A 13,664-nucleotide genomic window follows, 5' to 3' on the forward strand; every position below is an offset into this window, starting at 1 on the left:
TTTTCTGCACAGTTTTATTACCTTTTAGTTTGAAGCATTCTCTATCGCACGTCATATTCTTTCCAGGAAGAGTGGCACCTGGGTGGCTCAGTCGGTTAGGTGTCCCACTCTTGATTTCGGCTCAGGTCATGATCTCAGGGTTGTGAGATTGAGCACCGTGTTGGGCTTGAGCTAGGTGTAGAGTCTGCTTGAGATTCTGTCTCTCCCTCTCCTTCTGCCCCTCCACTTGCTCGTGTGCATGCTCTCTCTCTCAAAAAAAAAAAAAAAAATTCTCTCCTGGAAGATGATGGAACATACATTATAAATCACATAAGCAATCAAAGGGATGCAGAGCTGGCAGGTACTGGGATGGCTTAGGGGAAAGGGAGCTCTGCAGGAAAGCCGTTAGCTAGAAGGTGCCCGCAGAAGATCACTTCCCGGTGCCCCCTTTTCCAGCCCCTTGCCCTCCATGTTGGCGCCGGCCTGGCTACCACTGTCCCAAGTTCTCTCACCCTTGGGCCTCTGCACAGATTGTTCTCTTCCAGGCTTCCCCGTCCCCTTTTAGATTGTCTTCAGAGACCCTTCCTTCGACTGGGTGTGCCTTTGGAAATGCTTCTAAAACATGAAGTAGATCATATCACTTCTCTGCTTGCAACCCTCCAGTAGCTCCCTGTCCTCTCAGAATGAGACGGAGACTTCTTTTGCAGGCCAGCAGGGCTCTGCAAGACCCTCCGCCCTCTGCACCCCCAGCAGTGGACGCCCACTGCATTTCTCTCTCCCCCCTGGCCCCCTGCACTCGGTCCTACGAGCCTGCCTTCCCTTCTTCAAAGGAGCCAAGGCAAGGGACCTCGGCCCTGGTCTTGAGCACTCCTGGTTCCTACGGGGCCACAGAGAGCCTCATGGGCTCCAACCCCACCTCATCCACTCCCCACAGAGGCCTTCCCTGACCAGTCCCCACCCCTCCACGTTCTGACTGATGTTACTTCACATATCTTGTTTGACTGCCTCTCCCACCAGAACGAAAGCCCCGTGTTGGCTTTGTCTTGTTCATACTGCAACCCCAGTGCCCAGAGTGGGGAGAGGCACACAGAAGGGGCCCCCCGCCACCTGGTTCCACCTGGCCTTAGGCTTCGCTGCCATCATTGTTCACGTTTCTGCCCTGCCTGGAGACTCCTAGAGACCAGGATCCTATTTCTTAGCATCCTCAGTGCTTTGCAACCAGTAGATAGTGCCTAATGTTTGTCAAAGCGTCCAGATGAGTCATGTGGAGGGGCTAGGACAAGAGGGGAGCCCCACAGGTGAAAGAGGAGGGCTGGGAAAGGGGTCTTCAGGGAGCCTGACAGCTCGGGACTCTGAATGGACGAGAAATGTGAGAGGGAGGAGGAGCCCATCCAGGTTTGGGTAGGATTTGGATGGGGTTAAAGGGCAGTCAGAGGAGGGGCGAACAGTAGGGAAAAGACGGATTTGGTTTTAGACCCATGAGATAGATGCCTATGACTGTGTGCCCATCTGAGAGATACTAGTCATTAGCCAGAGCACTAAGAAATTGTACCAAAACTAAATAATGGAAACACTGATGGATTCCCTCATTGAGAAAGTCTTGCAACCAAAACCAACAACAACAACAACAACAAATCAGCCAAACTCAACAATTCCACTCCTAGGAATACACTCAAGAAATATGAAAACATACATTTCTGCATAGAAACATATACACAAATGCTCCTAGCGGCATTATTCACAATAGCTACAAAAGTGGAAACAACCCAAATGTCTATCAGCTGTTGAATGGATAAGCAAAATGTAGTCTATCCATATGATGGAATTTTATTCAACCATAAGAAAATGAATTATTGATACACGGATGAAGTATAACATCGGATGAAGCTTGAAAACACACGAAATGAAAGAAGCCAAACACAAAAGGTCACAGATGGTACGATTCCATTTACAGAAAATGTTCCAAATAGGCAGATCTGTAGACACAGCAAGTACATTAGTGGTTGCCTAGGGCTAGGGGGGGAAAGGGAGGGTGATAGCTAGGGGCACAGAGCTTCTTTTTGGAGGGTTGAAAATGGTCTACAATTGATTGGGATGGTTGAGGAATCTACTAAACTCTACTAAATTCTACTACTCTGAGAATCTACTAAAAACCAGCAAATTGTACATTTTAAATGGGTGAATTGTATGGTATGTGAATTGTGTCTTTTTAACATTTTTAATTTTTTTTAAAGGTTTGATTTATCTATTTGAGAGAGAGAGCATGAGGAGTGGGGAGGGGCAGAGGGAGAGGGAGAAGCAGACTCCCTGCTGAGTGGGGACCCCAATGCGGGACTGAATCCTAGGACCCCGGGATGGTGACCTGAGCTGAAAGCAGACACTTAATTGACTAAGCCACCCAGGTGCCCCTGAATTGTGTCTTGATAGAAGTGTTACGAAAAGAAAGAACTAAATAAACGAAAATAGCAAGTAGATGGACTCCCATCACAATGAAAGCAGTCATCAATGAATTAAACAATAGAGAAGCAAATGATAAATTAAAAAAAAAAAAGGCAACTGAACCAAACAGTCAACCAAACTAAAACCAAACCAAACCGAACCGTTTAGTGATGGATTTGGCTCACATTCTGGTGCCAGCCCCTCTTCTGCCTGAGGGTAGGTGGCAGGCAGTTCATGGACCAACTGTCACCCTCAGAGTACCGTGAGCCTAGACAACTGAGTCCTTAAAGGGCCTGGGAGGGATGAGCGTGGACAAGGGGAGCCGAGAGGGGCCTCGGCGAAGACGAAGGATTTACTCAAGTTGGTGACATTTGCTTAGAAGCACTTGATCTTTATGTGGCTAGCCGGGAAGCATTTGGAGACACATCCCTACTTTGCTTTGTCTTCTTTCCCAGAGACTCCACGTGTGACTGTGACCCAGCTGGTATCTTGGGGCCCTGTGACGAGGGCCGCTGTGTCTGCAAACCAGCTGTCACCGGAGAGCGCTGTGACAGGTCCGTGTGAACTGTGGCCCCACGGACACAGCAGGGAGAGCCTCTTGGCAGCTAGCATGAGAATTCATCCTCTGAGTGAAGTTGTGGAAAAGGGACACGTAACAAATAGAGACGACCTCTGTCCTGCCCGCTGGCCTCAAAATCCTAGCTTTTTAAAAAAATACAGCTGAGCCCCCCCAAATCTCCCTGGACCCCATGCTTTTGCGGGGCCCCCTCTCTTTGTTTACAAGGTGGCAGAGGCCCAGGGCCCCAGGGAGTCCCCTTGCCAGCTGACTCCGAATCCCAGGTGCTCCCATACAAGGTGGCTTGCGACGATGAGGTCACCTGATTCAGCTTGGTCCCAGAAAAGTCCTGGCCTAATTAAGCATGTTGGGAAAATGCTTGTAAGAGGAAACATGGCCATATATAACCATCATGTGCAGCAAAGGAAACGCCCAGGGATGGGATGGTGCTTGCATGCACACACATGAGCCGGGAGGAGCGGTAAGAGCCCTTTGGGCCCCGGGCCATGCTGGGGCAGGTGGCGCAGGAAGCAGTGATCCACCCTCCATTGCTGCTTGAGGACAGTCCTTAAGGACAAATTGCTCAGACTTAAAACGCTTCCCTCCCCTACAATAGCTGGGAGGCTGGGCGCAGAGGTAAAGGCATTCTCCTCGTTTCCTTAAAAGTAAGAAAGCAGTCCTTTGGCATCCTGACAATCACTTATACTTGGGCAGAGAAAATACCAGATGCATTCCCAGCTTGTGTTTCCAGGGGGTTCTTTGCTGCTGCAGTGGAGGGAGGGGACCACAGCTTCCGTGTTAAAAGAGGAGTCACTTTTTGAAAAGGTTTTTCATTTCCAAGTGTCACACAGAAACAGAAAACTACATAAAACAAATGTTGTCAGCACCACCTTTTCTAAGAAATAGACCTTCACTAAAAATGTGCCATCTCAATGGCAACACCCTCCTTCCTTTCAAGAAGTGACCACTGTTCTGACCTCTGTATAATCACTTCCTTACTTTTCTTCATAATTCATTACCCGGTTACATCCCTCAACACTGTCGTAGAGTTTTGCCTGATTTCCTTTAGTTCCTCCCCTCCCTTCTTTTTTTCATTCCCTCCCCTCGCTTTCTGGGCCCCTCCCCCTCTTCCTTCCTTGATTTTTAATCCCTTTTAATCTGCAGGTTTCCTCCAAAGAAACCATAATGATTTTTTTTTTAAGCCCTTGCTCTGTAGAGAAAAAAAACAATGCTTATTTATATACAGCTGTTCTCTGAAGCATTTACTGTTCACAGTTAATCTGCTTTTCTATAATTTTGCACAATAAACAGACCCCCTCGTAGGGGGCAGTGGATTAGACCACATGACTTAGAGGCAGATGGACCTGGTCTGAAAATCTTGTCTCAGTCACTTACCAGCTCTATGACCTCGAACAAGTTTCTTAACCTCTCTGGCCTGGGTGTCTTTTTCTAAGAAAATTGGAAATTGGGAGTGCTCGCTCTCGCATTCTCATAAATAAATAAATAAAATAAATAATAAATATAAATAAATATAAATAAATAAATAAATAAATAGAAATTGGAAATGACAACTCCTATCTCATAGGGTTGTACCAAGGAGTAAATTGGAGAACATACACAAAGTGCCTGGCATAGCATCAGCGCTAAATAAATGATCATTGAAACTATTATTATTTCGTGAAGAAGGATGTAATTCACTTGAACGGAGAAAAACAACTCCTCCCTGGCTTTTCTTTCTTTTCTGTGACCCCAACATCTGCGACTTGCCTGGTAGCTGTGGTCCTCAGACAAGCCCCTGGCGGGTGGGACGCCAGCCTACATTTTGCTTTTGTAGGGAGCCTCCAGCCATCCTTCTTTGTCATACCCCCCCCCCAACTCTTCCCCCGTGGACAGAGCAGGGATATAAGGGGCAGAGATGGTGGGCAGCAGTTAGTGTTCTCGTGCGGGTCCGTACAGCTGCGCAGGTGCTGGGGCCGGGACATTTGTCTTTCCTTTCCTGGCCCCACCTCCCACTCTTTGCCCCCATTAAACACGTGCTCGAAGACAGGGCCAGCTCCACAGCCCCCCTGCCCCAACCCTTCTTGTCCCGCTCATGTGACCTCCATTCAGTTCCTCACCAGGGATGGGGAAATCACTAAGTTCCCAGGCCACCAAGTCCAGTGTGATTGTGCTCTACCACAGGGACAGAAAAGTGAGCGTTCATGCTCTCTCAGTGGGGCTGTGACTATCCATCCCGTCGGGAGTGGGGATGGTATGTGTAAGTTAGTATTTCCCAGTTCTGGGAATTAATAGGGCCAGGCAGGAGGGAAAGTAGAAAAGATCAGTCATCATATTCTCTATGTGAAATCAGAAGTAACTTCTAACAATGTCCTGATCGCTAAAATGCTGCCACAGGTGTCGACCAGGTTATTACCACCTGGATGGGGGAAATCCTGAGGGCTGTACCCAGTGTTTTTGCTATGGGCATTCAGCCAACTGCCACAGCTCTGGAGACTACAGTGTCCATAAAATCACCTCTACTTTCTCTCAAGGTAAAGTGTTCTGTTTCTAGAACTTTGTTTTTAACATTGTATAGAGCTTTATGCTTACAGACAACCTCCTCGTCCCAGCTCGGGACCTTTGCATAGTCTTTAGCAACTCTCTTCTGGCTTTTAAAGGACATTATTTTGTCTGGGCAATAAGGCAGATCCCAATGTCTTAAAAAAGTCATAGCTGCACAGCTGACTCATACTGGTATATGAATAACTTAAAAGAATAACTAAAAAGAGACCAGATTTTCATCTCCCTGCACTTCCCACCTCCATGTATTTTAAAACCACAAAAGAGTCTTTCATTTGGATTGAGGGGGGGCTTGTGTGAGTCTTCCTGGAATTCACACTCATTAATAATACTGCTTTCGGGGGCGCCTGGGTGGCTCAGTCGGTTGAACATCCAATTCTTGGTTTCAGCTCAGGTCATGATCCCATGGGTCGTGGGATTGACCCTACAACTCTGCTTGAAAGATTCTCGCCCTCTGCCCCTCCTCCCATTCACATGTGCTCAATCTCTCTAAAATAAATAAATCTTTTAAAAAAAAATACTGTTTTCACATACTTTCCATGAGTTAATATATGTGAAATTAGTTATCAAGCAAAACCCCATAAAAATCTAGGAGAGTGACATGATTTCAACTTTGAGTTTCTGTTGGAACATACTGGACCCTCTCCACTCACAAAGGCCAGACCCTAAACAGGCATGTAAATAAAATAAAAGTATGAACTCTACAGGCAGATGAAAACATGCTCTCTTATTATGAGAATCAGATGCAAAGAAGTCAGAGCTGGTGTGGGGTGGGAGCAGGTGAAGTTGAGACCCAAGTGGAGTGGAGCATAGGACATTTTAAGGACTGCACACGAATGTGGAACTATTAAAAAAACCCCACGAGCTATTCACCTCTAAGACTTTTTGGCAATCAAGTGTTGCCTTATTTAGCTCAATAGACGATGAGGTTTGTCTGTCAAATGCAGAGTGGTTTTATTTGCATTCCAGATGTTGATGGCTGGAAGGCTATCCAAAGAAATGGGTCTCCTGCAAAGCTCCAGTGGTCCCAGCATCATCGGGACGTGTTCAGCTCAGCACGACGATCAGACCCCGTCTATTTTGTCGCTCCTGGTATGTACAGTATTTTTCTTATAGAAGCCAACCTATAAGCCTAGAAGTCAGGAGAGAAAAATGGAGTTAGCAAATGTGAAAACCATATCACCTGGTGCTCAGAAAAGCAGTATCTCCAGAAGACAGTTGGGGCTTCAGCCCTATTGACAAAGTCATGATACGATAGAACAGGACTGTGTATCCAGGCAGACAGTCCCTGGCTGAGGTTCCTACTTTCGTCAAATGGGAAGTTTCTAGGTTTTCCATCAAGACAAGAAAGAGAGACAGAGGTCACATCTGTGGATCTACTGAGAAGCAGAAAAGTGAAAATAAGGTTTTCTCAGTTTTAACCACTTGTACATTAAAAACATAAGTATTAGTAGTTCATTTCATTAGCTACTATGTGGTGTTCAGGTAAGTTGTCCTCTTAACCTTTCCAAATTTCAGTTCTCGCAGGTGTTAAGTGGGGATAATAATTCCTCCAAGGATTATTAACATCAAACATAATGAAGTCTGTGAACTATAAAGCATTATGTAACAAATGGTACTATTCCCAACATACCTGGGACCTTTATATCCCAGGTATTCACAGGGCCATGCTGTGAATCATCTAATACATGGAATTGTCTTACAACATGGCCCTTTTAACATGTCAGTCACTAACTCTCCTTCGTAGCCAGTGGCAGGATGGCCACATCCACGAACTGCTTCTTCTGGAAGGGTGGTTGGGGGCATAGTGGTACATTGATGACACAGGACTCCAACAGAAATCACCAACATTAATGCAAACTTGCTAGCTCATTTACTTCTCCAGTTTCACACTGATCTCAGTCTTTTCAAATTCTATTTCACAGCCAAATTTCTTGGGAATCAACAGGTGAGCTATGGGCAAACCCTGTCTTTTGACTACCGTGTGGACAGGGGAGGCAGACACGCATCCGCCCACGATGTGATCCTGGAAGGTGCTGGTCTACGGGTCACAGGTCCGTTGATGCCTCTGGGCAAGACGCTGCCTTGTGGGATCACCAAGACTTACACGTTCAGGTAAAAAGAGTGACTACAAGTGGGTCAGGTGACTGAAGTCCACATCCTTTGTTCATGCATTCGATCATTCGTTCTTTTAACAAGCTTTTCTGTGCACCTTTCATGTAACCAGACATGGTGTTATGTACAGAAACAGTATGTGCTTCCTGCCCTCAGGCCCTTGACAGGCCAATGGGAGAAAAAAATAAACAGAATATTACAGTGTGGCTTGTTAAGTGACAAGATAGGCAAGGTGGGCATAGGTATTTTGAACACACAGAGGAGGCATAAGTAACCCACATGGGAGCGATCAAGGGAAGCTTCCCAAGAAAACATGACAAGTGAAGAACAGTTTTCTAAGGATAGAAAGGGGAGGGCGGGGAAGGTGAGCAAGGCAGGGGAAATAATCACGCTTGAGGACGTTTTGTGCGTTAGGAAATTCTAAGTAGTTAAGCATGAGTGAAGTGTGGAGTGGGGGAGAGGAATACAGTGAGAAGTGAGGTCAGTGAACTAAAGAAAAGAAGTTGGGTTGTTCCTGGAAGGATTCCAGTAAAAAACAGAACAACATTTGAAAGACCTGTGCAGGCGATGATGATATGATGCTATGAGATATCATCATGCTAAATGAAGAAGTATTGGACGTGTCCAACGTAGAACGTGAAAGCTGACTTTTGAAAAGAGTAAGTGAAATGTGCTCAGTTAACCAACCATTTAAACAACAAACCCAAAAATTAATGGTAGCTCTCTTGAGGGTCAGAGCTTCTTGAACTCAGCGATGTTCCTGATATTACGTTTTGTGTGGCCAGGAATAGAAAGTGGTCTCTGAGGACTCAGGCCAGCACTGGAAGCCATGACCCCTGGGGCTGTGCTTCTTGCACTGGGATGCCCTCCATCACTTCCTGTGGGGTTCATGCTCCCTGCAGAGAGAGCAAACTCCAAGTTTAAGCCTACAAGGATGCAGCTACCCATCCTTCATCCCCCTCTAGGCAGGGCCATGAAGGGGTTTAGCGGTTCCCACCTTCTTGGGCATATAATTTATATCGTGTATACAAATTATAAGACTTGATAAGAGTTGTATTTTTAAGCTTTGGGCTTTAAATCCCTCAGATTAAATGAACGTCCAAACAGTAATTGGAGCCCCCAGCTGAGTTACTTCGAGTATCGGAGGTTACTGCGTAACCTCACAGCCCTGCGGATCCGAGCTACTTATGGAGAATACAGTAAGTGAGGAAGGAAAATTAATTTCTCTCTTAGGTTTGAGTTTGTCTCAGCTTCCTGAGGTGGTGACAGTCTCCAAACAAGTAGGTAAACTACTTGGTGGTTTTGATGGAGGGTCTCCGATTGGGTCTAAATTCTTATACTCTAGAAGTTGTTAAAAGTAATGTTCCTCTAAAAAGAAGTTAACCCCAATGAAGAGTGAATGATGCTCCTTTGCTTAAGAGTCTCCAAATTTAGATGAAAGCTGATTATTTGAAGAAGATAATCTACAACAAATGGGCTTATCCCCTTAGCTAGGAAATGGCATCTACAACTCAGCCCTCTGTTCCTTGAGTTGCTGCTCCTTGGGGATTATACTCGGTGCTACCGTGTTCAGACATCACCTGTACTCTGTTAACTCCTTTTATTGAACTTCACATGGGGGGACTCCGATCCCACCTGGAATTCTGTAAATGTGAGTTCCTTGAGCTTTTTAGCACTTACATAAACAGGAAGCATCGCTCGCTGGCATGCCTAATTTCCACATCACTAACGAAGCGAATCAAACAGCACGTAGAAAAGGTGTTTGTTAACAATTTTATTGAATCTTTACTTCGAGCCAGGCACATTATAATATATGCATTGTCTCATTTCATTTCATAACCAACACGGGAGGTCCCTACCACTGTTACTTCTCTTCCACACTTGAGGAAACACCATGGTAGCAAGTTGTGTGTGACTTGCCCAATTCGCACAGCTAGCGAGGGTGGAGCCAAAATTTAAACCCTGCCTTTCCTGACACCACAGCCTGTGCGTCAGTCAGGACGGATGGCGGTACGTCTACCCAGGGCATAGTGAGTGAACGCCACCTGTCTTTGTTAGCGAGTTAAGAAAAATAAAATCCAAAGAGAGGCCTGCCTTTAGATCTTTCGACCTCACCACTTGCTCTTTCTAACCCGATCTCCGAATGGCAGGCACTGGGTACCTCGACAATGTGACCCTGATTTCAGCCCGCCCCATCTCCGGAGCCCCAGCTCCCTGGGTCGAACAGTGCGTGTGTCCCGTTGGCTACAAGGGCCAGTTCTGCCAGGATTGTGCTTCCGGCTACAAAAGAGATTCTGCCAGACTGGGACCTTTTGGCACCTGTATTCCCTGTAACTGCCAGGGGGGAGGAGCCTGCGATCCAGACACAGGTGCGTGAAAGGACACCTGGCCCAGGTGGCCGGGGGTGGTCAGGTGACTGGGGTCTCCCGTGCAAGAGACAGCTGTGTAAGGAAGACTCTGCCTGCACTCATTTCGGAGACAGGAAAGGATTAGGAAGGTAGGGCTGGAGTCAGAGAAGATGGACATGGTGCTTTATTACACTCAATCCTTTTCATTATGGAACATGCCGCGAGGGTGTGGGAAAGGTACCAGGTTACAGGAGACGGCTGTCATGGTTCAGTGCTGGGGGTGTCGTTGGTGTCAAGTTTCAATTGTTTGGAGAGATCAAAAGCAATGTCAGGGCCTGAATGAATGTGCGGACAAATGGTGTCAGGCCATGGGGGGGGGGCGTGTTACATTATGGGTGGGAAAGGAAGCTAGGTCTACTGAGCATGGGGGAGCCACGTAAGAGTCAGGGTCGTGGCCAGGTTTAGAGTTGGTACTAGGGCAAAGGTGAATGCCGGTGCTCAGACACTTCGGGGAAAGCTTCAGAAAGGAAAGTTTTGGTTCCAGAGCTCTGCCTCCCACGCATCACCCATATCACAGGAAGTGTATTGTTTTACCCTGCTCGTTTCTCTGCCCTCCCTTCTTCCTCTGCCTCCCAGGAGACTGTTATTCAGGGGATGAAAACCTTGACATCGAGTGCGCCGACTGCCCCATCGGTTTCTACAACGACCCACACGACCCCCGCAGCTGCAAGCCGTGTCCCTGCCACAACGGGTTCAGCTGCTCTGTCATGCCAGAGACAGAGGAGGTGGTGTGCAATAACTGTCCCCAGGGGGTCACGGGTAAGGCCCCGCACTGCTGCCCCCGCACGGGCACCATGAATTCCCGTGAATGGCTGCTATTCCAAGCAGTCTCTAGGGGATTATAATTACTTAGGGTTACTGTAGAAGGGCTCATTCTAAAGATAAGAATGCGCCCAAAGGGTGGATGGAGGAAGGGCAGGGCATGGTTTATAGGGGATGTACGTATGGTTAATGTTGTTTTAGGTTTGTCATTAGGAGATGAAGTTTTCAGATGAAATATGTGGTTTATTTTAAAGATTTTACTTATTTATTTGAGAGAGAGAGACATATAGAGATAGTGAGAGAGAGCATGAGTGGGGAGGAAAGGAAGGAGCAGCCTCCCTACTAAGCAAGAAGCCCGACTCGGGACTCAATCCCAAGACTGAGATCATGACCTGAGCCAAAGGCAGATGCTTAATCGACTGAACCACCCAGGCGCCCCGAAATACGTGGTTTAACTAAGCTTTACACGATGAACCAGGGAACAGAAGGGAAACTTAGTTTGTCACATCTCTCTCCTGGGGCGCCTGGCTGGCTCAGTCGGTAGGGCATGCGACGCTGGGTCTCGGGGTTGTGGGTTCGAGCCCCACGTTGGGTGTGGAGATTAATTAAAAAAATAAATAAATAAAAGAATAAAGGCACATCCCTCTGCTGGCCCATCTGAAAAAAGTTAATTCTTCAGCGACAGCCTCAGTGGTATTGCTATAAATCTGACTTTTCCCCGACCACCTAGTTAACTGGCAGGAAGCCTCCTAGCAGGGCTGCTGTGTTCTAACATCGGGGACCACCGTGGAGCGAAAGAGCTCAGCTCTTGCCCTGAGCACCTACCCCTGAGGCTACTGTTCTGGGGTCCAGGGTGGGAAGCTCTTCTGGAAGGGCGACTGGTCTTGCTGCCAGCAGATGACCACTCAGGCTTGGGCATTTGTTCCTTCCAGGAGCCCGCTGTGAGCTCTGTGCCGATGGATACTTTGGGGACCCCTTTGGGGAACGTGGCCCAGTGAGGCCTTGTCAGCCCTGTCAGTGCAACAACAACGTGGACCCCAGTGCCTCTGGGAACTGCGACCGCCTGACAGGCAGGTGTCTGAAGTGCATCCACAACACAGCAGGTGTCCACTGCGACCAGTGCAAAGCAGGCTACTTTGGGGACCCGTTGGCTCCCAACCCGGCGGACAAGTGTCGAGGTAGGACTGCATCCCCAGACAGGTTGTCCGGTTGCGGGGGGGTGCGCACGCACGTGGGTACGTGTAAGCTCACTGGCTTGCACACATGTGAGAACTACCGATCAGCGAGGCCAGCAGCAATAAGAGTAGGCCGCTTTGGTTTCTCTGACCAACTGGCCTACGAACAGTCTGGACCTCTCACCTGTCAAAGGCCTTAAGACCCCTGCAGCAGGCTTCTGGAGGACAGAGCTGGAGGATGTTGAATGGGTTAAAGCTGGGCGGGAGAAGAGAAAAGGGTCGAGTTTACATTCCTGAGTGGAAGAGGAGATGGAATGGGGCCAGGCCATATGCCTCATTCCAAGGCTTGGCAGGAGTGCTGCCAAGCTCGTTCCAGGACAGCAGGAAACGACTTGAGACTAAGCCTGAACACATGCGGCAGGGGGGTGGGGGTGGGGGGGTGGGCAGCAGTTTAAAAGACCCTCTCAGGAAATCAGTGTAATTGATGTAGACAAAGGTAACAGTTCCAAGTTCTACTAATGAGACTTGGCTTCAGCCTACCGCTATCAGGGCGCATTCCTTAGGGCTGCTTCGGATCAAAGTGTAAATGTATACATCAGTCTTCTCGCTCGACCCTTCTATCAAGCTTCTGTACATGTTATTTTCAGGAGGCAAGTTTAGTTCTAGGCAAGTTCAAGTTCAGTTCTAGGATGCTGGCCTGCCCCACAGACTCACCCCTCAGTCACAAAGGTCCCAGACTAGCCCTGGTGCCCAGAATTCAGGGGCTTGTTTATTATAACAGAGCCAGAGAGGGCCTCTGGGCACCCAGATGGGAGGGCTCCTGGTTCCCCAGGAGGTCTGCAGGGAGCCCAGCACCTCCCACTCACCCCAGAATCCCCAGCCCTGGAAATGCCCGGGGACCTCTGTTTAACCTGGGCCTTCCACCCAGGAACACAAATCCCACCTGCCCTAACCCCAACCTGTGGGTTAGCTCTGATGTGTTAGAAAGTACCCCCTGATAAGGAAAGAGCCCACATGCTATGAGCAGTACTGAGTTCAAGTCTAGTTTTTTACCATATCTATTGTATTACACTGGTTATGCCAATTGATCTCTCTGAGCGTCAGTGTCTTCATACGGATGAATAATATTTAACTCAAAGTGGTTGCAAATATAAAATGAAATCGAATCTGAGAAGGTACACTGTAAAGGATAAATACCAGTTACAAGGTGCTATTAATAGAGACTTCACTGGCTTTAGACCACACATTTCTTCACTCTACCATCTGTTGTCAAGCACCTACTACCATGGACCCAATGTGCAGCTACATACTGAGGTCATAAGTCAGTTCCAGCCCCCAAAGAGATCATATGCTAATAAGGAAGACACACAAGTATGTAAGCAAATAATGACAGTATACTTAGATATGTGATCATATTACCGTGTGCCAAGTGTTTTGTGAGCGCCATAGGGCAACCCAGAGAATCACCGTAACTCCCTTAGTGCGGTGTCTCACCCACTGGTATATCCTCAGCTCCTAGAACAGTGTGGCACGTGGTAGGTACACAATCAGTATGAATGAATAAAGGTACTGCTTTTTTTTTTTTTTACTGCATTTCCTACATCAAAGGCAGCAGAGCAAAAAGAAAAGAGCAATGCCTCTTTCCAAGCTCTCATTCCGGTTTACCATTTA

At 47.5% G+C, this 13,664-nt stretch overlaps 2 protein-coding genes across 3 annotated transcripts in view; one reads left to right on the plus strand and one right to left on the minus strand.

Annotated features, from left to right (window-relative positions):
- The window catches only part of LAMC2 (laminin subunit gamma 2), a 54,938-nt gene that overhangs the window by 27,853 nt on the left and 13,421 nt on the right, over positions 1-13,664 (plus strand). For both annotated transcript variants that reach the window (XM_027610322.2, XM_027610323.2), the window contains 8 exons: positions 2,874-2,972; positions 5,369-5,505; positions 6,503-6,625; positions 7,459-7,648; positions 8,735-8,847; positions 9,799-10,017; positions 10,633-10,815; positions 11,751-11,996. In XM_027610322.2, the coding sequence (XP_027466123.1) occupies positions 2,874-2,972; positions 5,369-5,505; positions 6,503-6,625; positions 7,459-7,648; positions 8,735-8,847; positions 9,799-10,017; positions 10,633-10,815; positions 11,751-11,996 (1,310 nt within the window). The remainder of the gene's footprint in view (positions 1-2,873; positions 2,973-5,368; positions 5,506-6,502; positions 6,626-7,458; positions 7,649-8,734; positions 8,848-9,798; positions 10,018-10,632; positions 10,816-11,750; positions 11,997-13,664) is intronic.
- NMNAT2 (nicotinamide nucleotide adenylyltransferase 2) overlaps positions 6,479-13,664 on the minus strand; it is a 207,008-nt gene continuing 199,822 nt past the window's right edge. Inside the window, exon 13 of the transcript XR_003522938.1 lies at positions 6,479-6,665. The gene's annotated coding sequence lies outside the window, so the exon portion shown is untranslated. The remainder of the gene's footprint in view (positions 6,666-13,664) is intronic.

Source organism: Zalophus californianus, chromosome 10 (assembly GCF_009762305.2).
Source record: "Zalophus californianus isolate mZalCal1 chromosome 10, mZalCal1.pri.v2, whole genome shotgun sequence".
Taxonomy (NCBI): domain Eukaryota; kingdom Metazoa; phylum Chordata; class Mammalia; order Carnivora; family Otariidae; genus Zalophus; species Zalophus californianus.